Source organism: Amblyraja radiata, chromosome 2 (genome assembly GCF_010909765.2).
Source record: "Amblyraja radiata isolate CabotCenter1 chromosome 2, sAmbRad1.1.pri, whole genome shotgun sequence".
Classification (NCBI taxonomy): Eukaryota; Metazoa; Chordata; class Chondrichthyes; order Rajiformes; family Rajidae; genus Amblyraja; species Amblyraja radiata.
This window is the reverse complement of record NC_045957.1, coordinates 83947687-83967887: the sequence shown is the minus strand read 5'-3', so window position 1 is coordinate 83967887 and position 20201 is coordinate 83947687. Positions and strand designations below refer to the sequence as shown.

The 20201-nt window shown below is 42.4% G+C and overlaps 1 protein-coding gene across 5 annotated transcripts in view; it reads right to left on the bottom strand.

Moving 5' to 3' along the window:
- Positions 1–20201, bottom strand: part of LOC116991066 (leukocyte elastase inhibitor-like) — a 157888-nt gene that overhangs the window by 113639 nt on the left and 24048 nt on the right. For 3 of the 5 annotated variants that reach the window (XM_033049447.1, XM_033049441.1, XM_033049431.1), the window contains exons 2-7: positions 15942–16120; positions 9348–9485; positions 8491–8608; positions 7196–7338; positions 5097–5261; positions 2667–3844 (exon numbers count right to left, since the gene is read on the bottom strand). In XM_033049447.1, coding sequence (XP_032905338.1) covers positions 3440–3844; positions 5097–5261; positions 7196–7338; positions 8491–8608; positions 9348–9485; positions 15942–16109 — 1137 coding nt within the window. In that variant the 5' untranslated portion in view covers positions 16110–16120 and the 3' untranslated portion in view covers positions 2667–3439. Of the gene's footprint in view, positions 1–1461; positions 3845–5096; positions 5262–7195; positions 7339–8490; positions 8609–9347; positions 9486–15941; positions 16121–20201 lie in introns of those variants that run through there. The other 2 variants (XM_033049407.1, XM_033049415.1) reach the window with 2 other exon arrangements.

Here is a 20201-nt window from a genome sequence, read left to right as displayed (position 1 = left end):
CATTCGTGAGATAATTCCTTTAAACCTCCACTAGACACTCTCCAATGCGAGCACATCCTTCCTCAGATATGTGGCTCAAAATTGCTCACAATACTCCAAATGCGGTCTAACCAGCGCCTTATAAAGCCTCAGCATTACATCCGTTTGTGTATTCTAGTCCTCAGCTCTACCCACTAGGTCTCTACACCTTCTAATCCAATATCACTCCTTGTTAAGGACCGAATTTCACTCTTTACCAACAGAACTATCCCACGGTCCCACCCCCTCTGTTCACTTGTCTGTCTTTCTGATAGGGCGTGTAACCTTCAATATTCAGCTACCAGCTCCAATCCTCTTGCAGCTACGTCTCTGTGATACCCACAGCATTGGACCTACCAATTTCTAACTGTGCTACAAGCTCATTCACTTTGTTTCTTATACATTCAAATATAACTTCTTTAATTTGGCATTCCTCTCTGTCCTGATGTTACCCAACTTATCCCTATCCCACAGCACTATGGGATTGCTGTCATGAAAAGAATAACAGCAACTGTTGAAGAAGTTGACTAGGCACCAAATTCATGAGGGCATTTTGGATTGGAAATTAGATGCCGGCTACACCACAGATAAATAAACAAAAATGCATTGCAAATTTGGGGCCGAGGCATTTAAATAGTTCAAGCATAAGTAAAACAATTATGAATATACCAGTGATTGAACTGAATGATGAAACAGACCTGAAAGGTTCAATGACTGACTGACCTTCCTGTCATGGTCCGAGTTATCTTATTCTATAACTTTCCAGAGAGGTTGGTGCCAGTTGGGAGGTTGTGAATGTATTGCAGGAAGGAGGAGCAAATAATTGGAAAAGACTCAATCAAGTGTACGTTTTACTATTTACGTTATTGCTCCTTGCAGATTTTCATTGATAACTGTGCATAAAATAAACCCCATAAATCTATTTGTATTGGAAGATATTTTTCTATTTAGCAACATGTTATCAGACAGAATCAATGGAGGCTGAAAGAGGTGGGTTTAAACTGAAATACTCCTTCATGGTTTACTTTAAAAAAAAATTTCAAGCCGTTGTTCCAGTTGGGCGGGAAGTTGCCAGCAATTCTCTCGCTAAGTGCCACCCAAGGTTGGGTGGGAGGGAAGTGTGGTGGTAAAGGATGTGTCTGGGCAGTGGTCCAAATTGAATATGATTCAGCCCAATATTTGCTTTCCCAACGGTTTAGCAGTTTACCTCAGCTCATATAGTATATTGACCTAATGAACCCTTTGGCATTGCTTCACTACACTGGTTAATGGAATCAAATTTATACTTAAGGCATGTAAAATATAACAGCTTGACACTTAAGAGAAAAACATAAATTAATCAATGTAGACAGCACTCGATTTATGAAGCTTCATTTATTTGGTTGCTGTACCTTGTCATATCAAAGTCATTCTAATGATCTGAATTGTATATTTTTCTTGTACGTAGTTTGAAACACTGGAGGAATTGAACAAAGCAAATCACCATTTCATCCTTGACATATTCAGAGAACTGACTGAAAGAAATCAAGCGGATAATGTATGTTTTCTCCATTTTCACTGCAATGGCCATGGTCTATCTTGGTGGAAACAAATAACACTGCCTTCCAAATTACAAACGTACACGTGATCACCATCTGATGTGGATGCAAACCTGTTTTATTGGGCAGCCGTGCTGGACTGGGCTCCGTTTCCGGCGCAGAGTGCGATGGGGGGGCTATTTCTGGGTTCATCAGGGCTCGGTGCTAGTGCTGCTGCTTTGCACGTTGTATATTTATGATATGGACGAGGGGATTGACGGCTTTGTGGCCAAGTTTAGAATAGAATACCTTTTATTGTCATTCAAACAGACAAGGTTTGAACGAAATTTCATTCCTGCATTCTTGACATTACAAAAAAAAACAAGACACACACTTAACACAATTTACACAAACATCCATCACAGTGAATCTCCAACACTTCCTCACTGTGATGGAAGGCAAAAGTCTTATCTCTTCCCGCAGTCCAACTGCAGCATCGAGGTGACTGGGGTTCATGATGTTAAAGCCCACGGCGGGCGATTGTAAGTCCCGCGGCCATTTAAGCCGCACGGGGCGATGTTAGGCCCCGCTCCGAGTCATTTAAACCCCGCGATTCCGGCGGGAGCTCCGAAAAGCGGTCTCCCACCAGGACCTGCAATGTTTCTGTCCACCGGACCTGCGGCCGGAGCCTCCAAAGCTCGCCACCACAGCTCTCCCCGCTCCGAAGTTTGCCAGCTCTGCGATGGCGAGTCCGCAGGCTCCGTGACTGATGTTAGACCCAAAGACACCGGAGACCCAACAGGGAAAATGTCGGGTCCCCAAACAGGGAAGAGATCAAACGGTTTCCAATCAGAGGGTGGTGAATCTGTGGAATTCTTTGCCACAGAAAGATGTGGAGGCCATAAGTGGATATGTTTAAGGCAGAGATAGATAGATTCTTGATTAGTAAGGTGTCAGAGGTGAACCTTGTGTGCCAGATACACAGCCATGGATCATGGATTTTCATGTTACTGTAACTAATGTTCTATTATTATTTCTGTCCAAGATCATATGGAGGTGCGCATTAAATGTTAATTCCAAACAATGTAAAGAAAAAATTGAATCAAAAAAAGTATAACGTTCCCATTCATGTTCACAATTATTCATGGAGCTCAATGTCAGCATTTTTAATTTAGTAGATAAAACATTAAACACATTATTATGCTTTATCTCAGTCTTGAATATTAAAACAAATATTTTGAGTATTCATTTTAAGCCGTTCCATATTCCTTGCAATAAATTCTCAATAAATACATTCCACTGCATGTCAAATTATTTCTTATGTAGCATGGTGAACCTGGAACATTAACCCAGATATGCAACATTAACTCAGAACACCAACATAAATTGAACTGTAAACAGACCAAGGAGCTATGGTGCCAAGGGGCCAAGGGAAATAATTCTGGACAAAGTTAGGAAGTTATACAAGCTGTTCAAAATTTGATGTGTGTTTTTCAGTAATTGAGCAATGCAACATTTCACTGCCCTGCAGATGATTTTTATTAATGTTGCATGTTGAATTAGGCAGTGGGGTAGGTGGAGTATTAAGCCAGATAGTGCACCTCATTTAACAAGAATGTGAGTAATGACAAGGCATATTTTTGAAGCATTTGATAATGATCCAAATTCATTCAGCATCCCATAACAATTAGAAGCAAATTTCAAGCTGAAGTTTTTCCACTTAATCTCTGGCCATCATAAAAATTTATCATAGCAGAATTCCTCAGTTTGCTAAAATACTATTTGTTCCTCCTTGAAGACTACTTATGTTGACATCAGGCAACCAATCTGATTGGCAATGTAGAGTGGGTCAAGAGGAAAAGAGAGATATGGGTTGAAATGCTGCAGCCAAATAGCACTGTGTTTTAAGGAGAGGAGAACCTTCCAAAGAATAATATGTTGCGCGTTTTGTTGTGCCGGATGAAGAACAGGAATGGATGATCAGCCACAAACCTGTTACTTATCATTGCACATCGCATCATCATAATTCCAGCTGTTGCAGCAGCTGCTTCTGTGCCTTCCTCATTGACTTCCACAAAGGATTTATGGACAACTTTTGACAAAACTAGATCGTTTCTACTAGTCATTCCTGAGAAGTTGGCTTGCATGATGTTAAAAGCATCCACCATCCCCATTCGGGAGAGGATCAATTCAAGATCATATTTCTCTTCCAGCTTGAATTTTGGCAACACAACTTCAACCTCCTGCTGCTTCATCGTGTCTGGGTTGGTCCAATCCATCAGATGATCAAAAGTGATATGGTTCTGAAGCTTAAAACACAAAGCACATTTTTTTTTTTTAAAGTTCTAGATGAAATTTAGTTTAGATACAGCATAGAAACCGGCCCTTCGGCTCACCAGTCCATGCTGACAAATGAGGCAAGGATGGGGTCAAGCTAGCAAGTGGTAGATGGGTACAGCTGAGGAGGGTTGTTAGGTAGATGGAGGTGGTGATAAAGGTTAGAAATGAAATAGAAATAAAATGGTGTCAGATGAGAAAGGAGATGGAGGGAGGGAACGTGACACAGGAAGGGAAAGGAGACTCAGTAGGAAACAGGAGATCGACACATGTATTGAGATTAAAAGCTTTTTGGTTGCGTGCTCTCCAGTCAGCAGAAAGACTATGCATGATTACTATCAAGTCATCCAGTGTACAGATACAGGCTAAAGGGGAGTAATGTTTAGTGCAAGATGAAGCCCAGTAAAGTCTGATAAAAGATAGTCCAAGTGTTTCCAATGAGGTAGATGGGAGCTCAGGACTGCTCTCTAGTTGGTGATAAAATTGGTTCAATTGCCGGATAACAGCTGGGAAAAATTCTCCGCGAATCTGGAGGTATGTATTTTTGCACTTCTCTACATCTTGCCTGATGGGAGAGGGGAAAAAAGGGAATAACCAGGGTGGGACTAGACCTTGATTATGATGGTGGTCTTACCGAGGCAGCACGAAGAGTAGACGCGTCAATGGAAGGGAGGTTGGTTTGTGTGATGATCTGGGCTATGTCCATAACTCTCTTAAATTTCTTGCAGTTTTAGTTGGAGCTTTTCTCAAACCATGCTGTGATCCATCCAAATTCTACAGACCATTTCTGAAAGTTGGTGAGGGGAGTTCTAAGGAAGTAGAGGCTTTGGTGCACTTTGTTTGCCTTCGCTTCGATGGTCAGGCCCTTTGGCTCACCAGTCCGTGCCTGGTCTGCTTTGTATTGTTACAAGTAAAACTTTGATTTTATTAAACGGCAAAGCTATCTTGAGGCATTAAATAGCCTTGTCTAATATTGTGTGTTTACAATTTATATATGCAAATATACCTGTCATATTATCACAACAACATTCATTGCTAATCAGGTTTTTAAAATCACAAACATATTTAGGCTTAATCACAAGTCATTTCTATAAACTAGCATGACCAAGTCTCATTTGTCAATTACTCTGGGTTTTTCCCTCCTGCGTGACAGGAAGGTGGAATCCAATTTTTGTTTCTTTGAAAAATAATTCAAATTGTTTCATATCAAATCTTCCCACTTACTTTATCGAGCTGACTGAAATCTTCATTTATATCCGGTAACAGGATGACCATACTGAGCTCACTGCCCACATAGGAGAGCTCGAGGATCTGGGTTGAAAGTTCCTGGATATAATTGAATGGAAATTTGCTTTTCTGCTGCATCATTTGAACAGGTTTTGTGTCATGCTGCAAGCAAAACAAAGAAAAATGAACAGTTGTAGACTCATTTAACCCAGGAAAAGGGGAAATAATTTTAAATGAATGAGAAATGCAAAATAGAGCTTTATTCAACAATTCCTGACATTTTATTTTGCGAACTCAAGGACATTATTACTCTTTTACATCATTGAATTCACTACCTTTTTCTTCCAGGAATGACAATCTTGAAGTTCACATGGTTGATCCAAACTCAATTCAAAATGGACCTCTTGCTCCAACTTTTCTCACATTATTTCAACCCATCAGATAAATTCCTTTGTTCCAACCAATGTTCTCCTCCACCGTCTCAGCTACCAAGATCACACTCTTTTCTCTTTCTCAGTTCTGACAGATGTTTTATGCCCAAAACATGAACAATTTCTTTCCACAAATGCTGACTGGCCTGCTGAGGTTTTCCAGCATTTTCTTGCAGATTTCCAGTATCTGCATCTTTTACGTTTTATTTATAAATACAGGCTAGCTCCCCAAAAACCTATAAATGTAATGTGATCAGTCATTGCATCCATAAAGTAACCAGTCGACAATTCCCTGGCTTCATTCTATATTCTTAAAGAAGACATGCACACAAAACCTGTTGGAAAGTAGTGTTTTTCTTCAAAACTTAGAGGGCCTTGGGTAGGAGACTTTGTTGGCACCTTCAGTGACGATCATTTCTTCCATTACATTTTGGAAACACCCTATTCAATATTACTTTTTGTCAGGTAGCACAGTGGTAGAGCTGCTGCTTTACATCACCAGGGACCCAGGTTCAATTCTGACTTAAGGTGCTGTCTGAGTAGAATTTCTATGTTCTTTCTGTGACCGCGTTAGTTTTCTCTGGGTGCACCGGGATCCTCCTACATTTCAAAGACGTAGAGGTTTATAGGCCAAGTGGCTTCTGTAAATTATCCCTAGTATGTCACATAGAATGAGTGCGTGGGTGATCATTGATCGGCGTGGACTTGGTGCGCTGAAGCATTTCACGCTGTATCTCTTAACTAAACTAACCTTCAGGCTGTGCCATAAGCACTTACTGAGACAAAATAATTATTTGTTGTCAGTTATTTACCTTCTAAGGAACCCATGTTAAACTGGATTATTTTCCCCTCGATCTTTCTTCAATAAATACACTGAACCAACACACCATTCTTGCTTCAAGAAGTGTATCCGTCACCCCGGGGGATTTACTCTGGTCCATAACCTGTCACTCTCTTGGAGTTCCATGTGTTCCCCAGAGCAAATAATTTACAATAGGCATAGTACAAGTATATCAGCAGTAGGAAGCAGAAGCAGTTTGGCACGCTTTCATGGTCCTCCAATCATATCATGACACAGTACGTGTCTAAAGGCAAAGGTCCGGTTCCTCAAGACAATTGACTCACATGATCTCATTATCACCAATGATCAGGTTAAATGACTCAAACAACTGACTCACACATTATCACCAATGATCATTTTCCTCAAAATGAGTGACTAACTTCGTCATCACAGCTGCAACAGAACCAAGCATTGTTCCACTCAACGCTATAAGTTTCCACTAACTTACACAGCAAAAACCAAACTCTTCACCCACATTACTCGAGACGCATCTCAAATCCAAAATGATAAAAATAAATTTCTTGAGCTACTTTTCCTATCTGTTCAGTAGCAAGAGAAAACATTTGTTGATGATTAAGAATGATGTCAGCAAGATCATGTGGAATGAGCAGTTCAAATTTGTAACCCATTATCTTACTCAAGTAAACAGGAACCTGATAACCAGTTATGGTGGGCAATATATCCAACTTTTTATTGCACAAAAAAGCAAGGATTTATTCTGGACATTTCACAACATCCTGTTAGATTTCACCACTTCGTTGATCAACTATCACATGGAGTTCAATATTCATCAACATTTTTTATTTTTCTCATTCGCTCATTACCTGGTTTATTCTGAATTGTCCCGCTTCTGTATTTTCACTCTCAAATTTCTTGTTCCAGTTTCCCTTAAAATATATGGCATTTACAAGAACAAGTTTTGTCATTCCATCAACAGTTCCTTCAGCTAGTAAATTCTTGATCTTGCCTAAGGAGTGGTTGCAATGGGGTGGGGGAAGAGGGATGATAGTATGCACATTATTAATAGGTAATCAAAACAAACAACATAGCAAAGTCACCAAACCAAAGAAAGACCAAGCACATTATTGCAGAGTGTAAAGGTTCATGACTTACAGGTAATGATGACTCTCCCACCTGTGACTTCTCTAATCAGGAAGATCAAGGAGAGTAGGTACATGGAAACGTGTGTGTTTGCAGATTCCAGTTAACACTCCAGCCCAACAAGGAAATACATAGAACGGTACAGCATTGGAACAGGCCCTGAACTGACATTCCTTGAAAACAATGCAGGTTTCTCCATCCTCTCCTTAAAGCCAATATAATCTAGACAGCATTCTGGTAAACCACTTCTGCACCCTCTCCAAAGCATCCACATCCCTCCTGTAGTGGGACGATCGCAACTGAACACAATACTCCAAATGTGGCCTAACCAAATGCCTATAAAGCTACAATATGACAGTGGCACAGTGCCAGAGCTGCTGCTTACAGTGCTAGAAAGTCGGGTTTGATCCCGACTACAAGTGCTGTCTGTACAAAGTTTGTACGTCCACCCTATGGCCGCATGGGTTTTCTCCGGGTGCTCTCTTTTCCTCTCACATCCCAAAGCCGTGCAGGTTTGTCGGTTAAATGGCTTCTGTAAATTGCCCTCAGTGTGTAGGATACAACCAACCTTGGCAAGTCTGTTTCCTCACTGTATTTCTAAACTAAACTCCACTGGTCACATATCTACAGCTAGAATAACTACCTTCCACCACAACCCTCTCTTCTGTGAGTAAGCCAGTTCTGAAATCAAACAGCCAAGCCTCTGTGGATTCCATGTAACAATCTTCTGGATCAGGCTGCCATGAAGAACTTTATCAAATATCAAACACACAAGTGTTCCTTCACTATCACTGGGCCACTGAATTCAGATATGGAGCTCGATGGAAGTATACCTTCAGCCCAGAACAATTATAATAGTTCAAGATGGTTTGATCATCACCTGCACAGGGATGATGCATGCTGCCCTCATGCCATGAACGAAAAATTATCTGTACAGTCTTGGGAAACATTGCTTACTCTGATTATTATAGGCAGCAGAGGACATGTATTGTCACATGTATTCTCCAGCATCACTTGCCTGCAGTTTGCTCTTCTGTCCAGTTGTTGATTTCTGGTCTGACTTTTTCTGCTGCATTAGCAAAGTCAACTGAAGCCAGCTGTGCCTGATAGTATTTCAGTGAGGCAGCAAGAAAATCCTAAAAGATAACAGATCAAAATAACCCTCACTTTTCCAATTTGTACCATTTAATTGATAATCTATACTATTACTAAAACTCTCATCGTGACCTCTTCCGGTTTGCTTTTTTTTTTTAATTATAAAAAATAAAAATAAATTAAATTTGTTCAAAATCGGTACACCTTATTGATAGGATTTTTTTCGCCACCTTACTCACCGTTCTCCTCTACTCCAACCCACCAAGCTTTGTTCCGATCGGTGGAATTTTACAGAAGTTATGAAGGTTTAAAAAAAACATGAGATCAGCAGATTGGTCTTCTCGCCTGTCAGTCACCATGAAGGTAACGCCCCTTCTGGCACCCGCTGGAGAATAAAGCCCCGGAGGCGGGGCTGAGTCCACAAGTAATGTGGCTATGACCTCTTGTCCTAGACTCTCCCACTGTGCATGTAAAGTATTTAAAGTACATAATATTTTGAACTAAACAAAAACACATTCAATTAATCATTCAAACACTGCAGTTATTTCAATTGTTTTAAATAAATTCTGAACAATGATTGGAAATATTCATACATACTACAAATAAGTGAAGCATCGCCCAAGACCAAGCTTTCTTACAAAAAAGTATCATCTCACTAATTGTATTTATCCAGTACAGACCTTCACAAACTAAACTCCACATTAAATATTCCTGCATCAATATATCAAAAACAAATTGGGCAATTTAGCCTCCAATACTCTAACCAGAAGAAAATCTTACTGCAAGGAAGTTGTAGGTCTGCTCCCCATAGAGGCGATTGGCGAGCTTCAACACGTGCTCTGCCTTAGGGTTGATTAATTCCGTTTGAAGTTTCTGATATTCAGCATGGATGTCTTTGACTCCATCAAAACCAAGCACCTAAGAAATCAAGTTAACATACATTAATAAAGAAAAATTCAGTTTAGTTTAGTAAATACAGCATGAAATTAGGCCCTTTGGCCCATCAAGGTCATACTGATCATCAATCACCCATTCACACTAGCTCTATGTTATCCCACTTTTGTATCCACTCCTTACACAGTAGGGCAATGGACAAAGGCCAATGAACCTACAAACAAACCAACATGTGTTTGGGATATAGTTACCCAACCAGATGCAACTAAATTTAAAGTAGCTCTTTCTTCCCAACACCCCTTTCTGGCTTAAGCCCTCCCTTCACCACCTCCAGTTTAAATTACATTTGGAATATTTTGGAGGACCAAGAAACCAAGAACCAAGGAAACCAATGCAGTCACAGGGAGAACATGCAAAGTCCACACAGATGGCACCTGAAGCCTGGATCAAACCTGGTCTCTGGCACTGTTAGGCAGCAGCTCTACCAGCTACGCCACTATGATGCTCAGTTCTGAATGAAGCAAACAAAACTAGCGTTCTAGGGACTTGTATAAAGATAGTAACCAAATTCCCATTGGTCCATTTCCCATTCAATCTACAAGAGAACATCCGGTCGTCAAGTCAGAGGGCAACAAACTCGTGAATGTTATTAATAAGCGGCTGAACCAAAGATATTCAAAATTATGACAGCATAAGAAAATATAGTGTTAGAGTTCATCTTGGGGTTAAATGGGATAAGATACAAGCAAAACAATAATCCTTACAGTGAATTGTGCTGCAAATAAGTTCCTTGCACCAGTATTGTGGCTGAGAAATTCCTCTGTTCTCTCAAACCCACCTGCTGTTACTTTGCCATCAGTACACTGGAAATAAGAGACATCGCGGGGCTTGTCTCAACAGAGGCCCGGGAGCCGTGACAGAGGGAGGAGCGACATCCATGCAGTGAGTTAAAAACCCATCGCGGGGCTTGTCTCAACAGAGGCCCGGGAGCCGTTACAGAGGGAGGAGCGACCAAAATCTGCAACGTTCCATTCGCAGATCTTACTTCCAGAGAAGGAGTCTGGTGGAAGCCTCTGATTGGTCAAACGGACTAGAGGAAGCAGCTGATTGGCTTGTATCCCGGGTAAGGCTTTATTGTATTCGGATAAGGGGAAGAATGAGGGTCAGGGCAGTTTACTGTTCTGGATGTCAGATGTGGGAGGTCATGGAGTCTGAGTGCCCTCCAGACGTCCACATCTGCGCCAGGTGCGTCGAGATGGGGTTCCTAAGGGACCGTGTTAGGAACCTGGAACAGCAACTTGATGACCTCTGTCTGCTCAGGGAGAGTGAGGAGGTCATAGATAGGAGTTACAGGGAGGTGGTCACTCCAAGACCACAGGAGACAGAAAACTGGGTCGCAGTTAGGAAGGGCAACGGGCAGAGGCAGGGACTGGTGAGTACCCCGGTGGCTGTACACCTTGAAAATAAGTACTCATGTTTGAGTAAAGGTGGGGGAGACAGCCTACCTGGGGGCAGCGACAGCGGCCGGGCCTCTGGCATAAAGACAGGTCTTGTTGCTCAGAAGGGTAAGGAAAAGAAGAGGAGGGCAATTGTAATAGGGGACTCTATAGTCAGGGGGTCGGATAGGCGATTCGGTGGACGCAGACAGGAGACCCGGATGGTAGTTTGCCTCCCTGGTGCCAGGGTCAGGGATATGTCTGAACGTGTCCAAGAAATCCTGAAATGGGAGGGAGAGGAGCCTGAGGTTGTGGTACATATAGGTACCAACGACATAGGTAAAAAAAGAGAAGAGGTCCTGAAAGAAGAATTTAGGGAGTTAGGTAGAGAGTTAAGGAGAAGGACTGCAAAGGTAACAATCTCAGGATTACAGCCTGTGCCACGCGACAGTGAGAGTAGGAATGGAGCGAGGTGGAGGATAAATGAGTGGATGAGGGACTGGTGCAGTGGGTATGGATTCAAGTTTCTGGATCATTGGGACCTCTTTTGGGGAAGGTGTGACCTGTACAGAAAGGACGAGTTGCACTTGAACTCGAGGGGGACCAATATCCTGGCGGGGAGATTTGCAAAGGCTACTGGGGAGACTTTAAACTAGTACGGTTGGGGGGAGGGACTCAAATTGGGAAAGCTAGCAGTCAGTGTGTGAGGCAGGAGGCAGAGAATGGTAGCACTCTGACCCAAAATGTAGGGGAGAGAGAAGAAAAAGACAATAAACAGAGAATAAGAGAGGGTGGGTTTCTTAAATGTGTATATTTTAATGCTAGGAGCATTGTAAGAAAAGTGGATGAACTCAGAGCCTGGATTGACACCTGGAAGTATGATGTTGTGGCGATCAGTGAAACATGGTTGCAGGAGGGCTGTGATTGGAAACTAAATATTCCAGGATTTCGTTGCTTCAGGTGTGATAGAATTGGAGGGGCAAGAGGTGGAGGTGTTGCATTGCTTATCAGGGAAGATATTACAGCAGTGCTTTGGCAGGATAGATTAGAGGGCTCGTCTAGGGAGGCTATTTGGGTGGAACTGAGAAATGGGAAAGGGGTAGCAACACTTATAGGGGTGTATTATAGACCGCCAAATGGGGAGCGAGAATTGGAAGAGCAAATATGTAAGGAGATTGCAGATATTAGTAGTAAGCACAAGGTAGTGATTGTGGGAGATTTCAATTTTCCACACATAGACTGGGAAACACATTCTGTAAATGGGCTGGATGGGTTGGAGTTTGTAAAATGTGTGCAGGATAGTTTTTTGCAGCAATACATAGAAGTACCTACTAGAGAAGGAGCGGTGCTGGACCTCCTGTTAGGAAATGAGACGGGTCAGGTGGCAGATGTATGTCAAGTGGCAGAGGAACAGTTCGGGACCAGTGATCACAATACCATTAGTTTCAATATAATTATGGAGAGGGTCAGAACCGGACCTAGGGTTGTGATTTTTGATTGGAGAAAGGCTAACTTTGAGGAGATGCGAAAGGATTTAAAAGGAGTAAATTGGGACATTTTGTTTTATGGGAAAGATGTGGAAGAGAAATGGAGTACATTTAAAGGTGAAATTTTAAGAGTACATAATCTTTATGTCCCTGTTCGGTTGAAAGGAAATAGTAAAAATCGGAAAGAGCCATGGTTTTCAAGGGAAATTGGACACTTGGTTCGGAAAGAGGGAGATCTACAATAATTATAGGCAGCATGGAGTAAATGAGGTGCTTGAGGAGTATAAAGAATGTAAAAAGAATCTTAAGAAAGAAATTAGAAAAGCTAAAAGAAGATATGAGGTTGCTTTGGCAAGTAAGGTGAAAGTAAACCCAAAGGGTTTCTACAGCTATATTAATAGCAAAAGGATAACGAGGGATAAAATTGGTCCATTAGAGAGTCAGAGTGGACAGCTATCTGCAGAGCCAAAAGAGATGGGGGAGATATTGAACAATTTCTTTTCTTCGGTATTCACCAAGGAGAAGGATATTGAATTATGTGAGGTAAGGGAAACAAGCAGAGTAGCTATGGAAACTATGAGATTCAAAGAAGAGGAAGTACTGACACTTTTGAGAAATATAAAAGTGGATAAGTCTCCAGGTCCGGACAGGATATTCCCTAGGACATTGAGGGAAGTTAGTGTAGAAATAGCAGGGGCTATGACAGAAATATTTCAAATGTCATTAGAAACGGGAATAGTGCCGGAGGATTGGCGTGCTGCGCATGTTGTTCCATTGTTTAAAAAGGGGTCTAAGAGTAAACCTAGTAATTATAGACCTGTTAGTTTGACGTCAGTGGTGGGCAAATTAATGGAAAGGATACTTAGAGATAATATATATAAGCATCTGGATAAACAGGGTCTGATTAGGAACAGTCAACATGGATTTGTGCCTGGAAGGTCATGTTTGACTAATCTTCTTGAATTTTTTGAAGAGGTTACTCGGGAAATTGATGAGGGTAAAGCAGTGGATGTTGTATATATGGACTTCAGTAAGGCCTTTGACAAGGTTCCTCATGGAAGGTTGGTTAGGAAGGTTCAATGGTTGGGTATTAATGGTGGAGTAGCAAGATGGATTCAACAGTGGCTGAATGGGAGATGCCAGAGAGTAATGGTGGATGGTTGTTTGTCAGGTTGGAGGCCAGTGACTAGTGGGGTGCCACAGGGATCCGTGTTGGGTCCACTGTTGTTTGTCATGTACATCAATGATCTGGATGATGGTGTGGTAAATTGGATTAGTAAGTATGCAGATGATACTAAGATAGGTGGGGTTGTGGATAATGAAGTAGATTTTCAAAGTCTACAGAGAGATTTATGCCAGTTGGAAGAGTGGACTGAAAGATGGCAGATGGAGTTTAATGCTGATAAGTGTGAGGTGCTACATCTTGGCAGGACAAATCAAAATAGGACGTACATGGTAAATGGTAGGGAATTGAAGAATGCAGGTGAACAGAGGGATCTGGGAATAACCATGCACAGTTCCCTGAAAGTGGAATCTCATGTAGATAGGGTGGTAAAGAAAGCTTTTGGTGTGCTGGCCTTTATAAATCAGAGCATTGAGTATAGAAGTTGGGATGTAATGTTAAAATTGTACAAGGCATTGGTGAGGCCAATTCTGGAGTATGGGGTACAATTTTGGTCGCCTAATTATAGGAAGGATGTCAACAAAATAGAGAGAGTACAGAGGAGATTTACTAGAATGTTGCCTGGGTTTCAGCAACTAAGTTACAGAGAAAGGTTGAACAAGTTAGGGCTTTATTCTTTGGAGCGCAGAAGGTTAAGGGGGGACTTGATAGAGGTCTTTAAAATGATGAGAGGGATAGACAGAGTTGACGTGGATAAGCTTTTCCCACTGAGAGTAGGGAAGATTCAAACAAGGGGACATGACTTGAGAATTAAGGGACAGAAGTTTAGGGGTAACATGAGGGGGAACTTCTTTACTCAGAGAGTGGTGGCTGTGTGGAATGGGCTTCCAGGGAAGGTGGTGGAGGCAGGTTCGATTTTATCATTTAAAAATAAATTGGATAGTTATATGGACGGGAAAGGAATGGAGAGTTATGGTCTGAGCGCAGGTATATGGGACTAGGGGAGAATACGTGTTCGGCACGGACTAGAAGGGTCGAGATGGCCTGTTTCCGTGCTGTAATTGTTATATGGTTATATTATATGGTTATAACAGTGTGCATTTTTAGAACCATTTTCAGTTTTAATGGAAGATCATTTGCTCTCAGCAGGAAGCTGCCCAAACAAGTGGGCATTTCCATTTTTTTTTTAAGTTTCAGAACTTTTATTTCCTTATTTCCACTGCAAATTCACATCCCAAGCGACAGAGAACAACAAACAATTTTTCGCTATAACTATAAACAAAAGACACCAGAGTTCCCCCTCTCCCCAAAAAATGTCATTTTAGGGAAGGAATGTGTTATTTTTATCTTGTCTAGACCAGTGTGTCTTCATATTCAGAACATCTCTCAACTGATACAACCAAGTTATCACCAGCATTTGGCAAAGTATTGTGTGGGTTATTAAGTCTCAGCAAAGTACTTGCATGTGTGGAAATTCTCCAAACTCTATCAGCAAGAATATCAGAATTTGTGAGTTAGTCACAGAGAAACACACCCTTCAGCCCAACTTGTCCATGCTGACCAAGATGTGCCATCTACAATAGTCCCACCTACTCACATCTCTCTCTAAATCTTTCCTATCCATCTTTATTTTTTTTTTAAACTGTGTATATGTGGGGGGGGCGGAAAACTTTTAAATCTCTTCCCTGTATTGGGGACCCGACCCTTTCTCTGTCGGGGTCTCCGTTGTCGTTGGGGCCTAGCACCATGGAGCGGCCTCCAACCGGAACGACCTGTGGGCTCCAGTCGCGGAGCCTGCGGACTTACCATCGTGGAGCTGACCGGCTTCGGAGTGTGGAGAGCTGTGGTGGCGCGCGGATGTGACCCGGCTCCGGAGTTTCGGAGGCTCCAGCCGCAGGCCCGGTGGGCGGTAACATCGGGAGCTCGCGGGTCTCTGGTGGGAGACCACTTTTCAGAGCTCCGCAAAGGCAACTTCTCCCGCCAAAATTGCAGGGTTGAAAACCACCCGGAGCAGAGCCTTATATCGCCCGGCGCGGCTTTAACGGCCAGGGGACTTGCCAGTGCCTGCCGGGGGCTCCAACATCAAGACCCGGAGCGGGGCCTTACATAGCCTGGCGCGGCCTTAACAGCCGCGGGTCTTACCATCGCCTGCCGGCTTGACAAGTTACTCCAGGACTTTTTACCTTTTGATGTATTAACCAGCATCTGCAGTTGTTTGTTTCTACTACTTACACAATGATAATCACAAACTCATTTACAGCAAACAATCGGTAAAAACTGATAGCATTCCAGACCCAAACTGTCACCTATACATGTTCCCCAGAGATGTTGCCTGACCCGCTGAGTTACTCAGACACTTTTGTGTTTTTTTCAGATTTAAATAAATTTGGTTAATAAAGCAAGACCCTCATTCTAAATTTCAAGCCATACCCACCTTGGCAATCTGAGTTGCTGTATTTCCTTTAGCACCAAGATACACCATGGCCAGAGCAGCTGATATACTAAAGGGGGATACAAAGATATTGCCCACTTTGTCATCTTTATCCAACTCTTTGAAGAGATCAACAGCAAACTTGACATTGGCAGCAGTCAGAAGATTCATTGTTAATGTCTCTGGAAGAGGAAGGTGGGAAAATAAAGTTTAATTTATTAACTTTACTATTGATAAACTAGATACAAGATGATACAAGATACATTTATTTGGCACATGTACCAATCGGTACAGTGAAATGTGTGGTCACCACACAGCCATACAAATAATAAACACATAACACGATAGTCTCAACACAGACATCCCCACACAGCGGGATCAAAGTTTCCCACTGTGAGGGAAGGCTCCAAAATTCAGTCAACCTCCTCTGTTGTCCTCCCATGGTGGAACTGCCTTTTGTGGCAGCTAAGATCTCTGTGGAAGTAAATATTTAAAAAGAGGCAAAGATGTGTGTGAAAATATTATCTGCTGCCATAAAAAGCAGTAAACTAGAACTGCCTTTTATGGCAGCAGCTAATATTTTCTCACAAATCTTTGCCTCTTTTTAAATATTTACTTCCACAGAGATTCTTTTCACTTACAGTGGTAACTATATTCAGATTTTGCTAGCCCCTTTTGACTTTGTTTTGGGTCTTTTCTGTGTTGAAACAGCTACCACAGAATCTTACACAACCAGAGAACAGATGGAAGTCTTGTTCTTCTAAAACCTGACACATTAATATCTTTGTTGAGGAGTTCAACATAATACTCCCACAGAAAACCACTTGCAGTATCAGCCAAGATTTTTGTGCAGACACGTTTAGAGGGATGCAGAATCTGAAACAGTGTTGCTGCAAAAAAAATGATTTATCACAGAATTACTGCGAATGTCTTACTCAATATTATAGAGTTCTCCAAAAATATGTTTGTGCTTTTTAGAAACACTGACTAGTTTAGATCAGATGATACATCAAGTAGATACGGGCTTAACTGGAACATCCAAATCATCAGAAAATTAAGTAGCAGCTCAGTTGAAAAATGGAAGTTGGCACAACTGTGGCAAGTTCAAATCATCTTTCAATTAAAGAATGTAATCGCCAGCATTCATCTCCAATATGCTGACCAATACCACCTCACTATAAAAAGCAACAATGGCTTTCTAAATCCCTTGTGAATAAAAAATGAATAGCAAATAATAAGACTATTCATGCATTATGTGTACAATGACTACCCCACCCATTAATCAAATATTCTGGCAAATTGCTCACAGTTCCCATTGCTTTTGCATTTCTGAATGGGGAAACTAAATTAATCAGGCTTAAAATTTTATATCTTTTAGATTTGTATTTAAATCTTTTTATTTGAATTTCACAGCAATTTGCATACATACAATGATAACAGACAGTGACAGTCAAGGCATAATTGTGCAACAGTATGTAAGCGACCCTCAAAGCCTTACCCACCTTCAACCCACCCGAATCAGGTCGGAACCAAACGGGGACAAACAACACTCACATACATACACATCCACACAAATATGGTAAGATAAACGAAACAAAAAGTACTATATAAAAAAAGAAGAAGAAAAAAAGGGGTTACTAATAACAGGAAATAAGTAATTAAATAAATAAGTGTGGGGGGGGGGGTTAAGGGGAGAGCAGCTGCAGTAGAGCAGAACAATGGTGGAGAGCACTCAGTCCTCTTCCGAGTCCGGGGACAAGTTGAGAGAGTTAACAAGTTCCAAGAAAGGGTTCCATGTATCTAGGAATGTCTTGGTAGAGCCTTTGAGAGAGAACCTAAGTTTTTCAAGCTTTAAATTGTAAAGCACCTCCTTAATCCAGCGGGCGTGTGTCGGGGGACAGGTGAGCCTCCAATTAAGCAAGATCAGTCTCCGGGCTAACAAGGTTGTAAAAGCTAGGATGCGTTTCACCGCAACAGAGAGGTTGGTGTTGGGAGGGGTACCGAAAATGGCTGACAGTGGGTTTGGAGGAATAGTCTGGTCGTAGGCTCTGCTTATCGTCAAAAGCACTCCTCCAAAAGGCTGCTAGCTTAGGGCAAGACCAAAACATATGGCTATGCTTGGCAGGGGATTGATTACACCTGTTGCAGGTGTCCCTAACAGCAGGGTAAATTCTAGATAATCTTGCATTTGTGTAGTGGACTTTGTGAAGGACTTTGCATTGGATTAGGCCATGACGGGCACATATGGAGGAAGAATGGATCAAATCCAAGGCAGAGTCCCATTGCTGGCCTGTTAGTTTCGTATTCAGCTCACCCTCCCACGCAGCTTTTAATGAGGTATGAGGTTTCAATATAACCGACCCTAACAAGTTATACAAAACAGAGATGCATTTCTTTCGGTTGGGATCTAGAGCTAAGATGGTATCGGTCAGGGTTTCAGGGGGGCGATTTGGGAAATGGGGGAATGTCTTCTTCACAAAATCCCTAATCTGGAAAAAACGAAAAAGGACCGAGTTTGGGAGGCTGTAGTTGGACGAGAGCTCCGCAAAGGACGAAAAGATGCCATCCTTGTATAGGTTTTTGATACTACTGATACCTTTGCTATGCCAGGTTTTGAATGCGTGGTCTGTACTTGAAGGTTTAAAGATGTGATTTTTAAGCAGTGGGGTCAAGATGGAAGGGCCTTGTAAACCGAAGTTTTTCTTGAGTTGGCTCCATATCTTGAGCGAGAGGGACGCAATTGGGCCTGCACCCACAGATGTTATAGGAAGGGGGAGTTGGGAGCATAGGACAGATCGCAACGGGAGATGTGAACTCGCCTTTTCCATGTGTACCCAGGCCGGTAGGTGGTCGCAATCATCATTCATCCAATACAGGAGTTTTTGCAAGTTAGCTGCCCAATAGTATCGCCTAAAGTCAGGAAGTGCCAAACCGCTGTCATTCTTAGGAGACTGCAGTATCGCCTTTCGGATTTTAGCCGGTTTGCTACCCCATAAAAATTTAGATATTGTCCTTTCTAATTTATCAAAAAAAGATTTAGTGATAAGTATAGGGACGTGCTGGAAAAGATACAGGAATTTGGGTAGGACAACCATCTTGACCAGATTTATCCGGCCCACGAGGGATGGCGGTAAAACTGACCAGCGGTCAAAATCTCTTTCGGCTTCCTCAACCAGACGCAGAAAGCTTGTGCGGAACATATCAGATAAGGGTGTTGTGATAAAGACGCCGAGGTAGCGAAACCCGTCCTCTGCCCATTTGAATGAGGTTAAAGAGCGGGGGAGCTGCTTAGCCAATGAGTTAATCGGTAATAGCTCACTTTTTTGGTAGTTAAGTTTATAACCAGAATACACACCAAACCGTTCTAAAATATTCGTAATCACAGGGAGAGAGCTGACTGGGTTCGAGATGTACAGGAGCAGGTCATCCGCATACAATGAGTTGTATGAGTTGTGTCGAACCGTGTAATACCTTTAAAGCCCTTCTCTGAGCCTAACCAGACCACCAAGGGTTCTATCGCGACAGCAAACAGGAGTGGTGATAATGGACAACCCTGCCTGGTACCTCTCTGAAGGGGGAAGTGGGGCGACAGTGTGCCCTTTGTTTGTACTGAGGCCACCGGGGACGAGTATAATAGACTGACCCAAAGAATAAAACTGATACCGAGGCCAAACCTGTCCACCGCCTCATATAGGTACCTCCACTCGACCCTATCGAAAGCTTTTTCGGCGTCGAGGGAGACCACTATATCCAGGGTCTCACTACTCGGTGAATGGATGATGTTAAGGAGACGCCTAGTATTGTGGGAAGACTGTCGGCCTGGTATGAACCCTGTTTGATCTAACGAGATAATAGAGGGCATCACTCGTTGTAGACGGAGCGCAAGGTCTTTAGAGAGGATTTTGAGGTGCACATTCAGGAGTGAAATTGGTCTATAGCTACTACAAAGCAGGGGATCTTTCTCCTTTTTAAGAATTAAGAGATAGTAGCCAACGACAAGGTGGGCGGTAGGCGACGATGTAGAAACGCCTCATTGTACATATCTCTCAGGACTGGTGCGAGGGGAGCAGAGAAAGCTTTGTAATATTCTACAGTGAAGCAGTCAGGGCCGGGTGACTTTCCGCTTTGCAGCGATGTGATGGCTGCTTGGACCTCAGCAACAGTTATGGGACCACCCAAGTCTCTCGTGGCTTCATCGTCAATTCGGGGAAACGTCATACTACTGAGCATGTCGCCTGCAGTGGGAGGACAATCGGAAGCGTA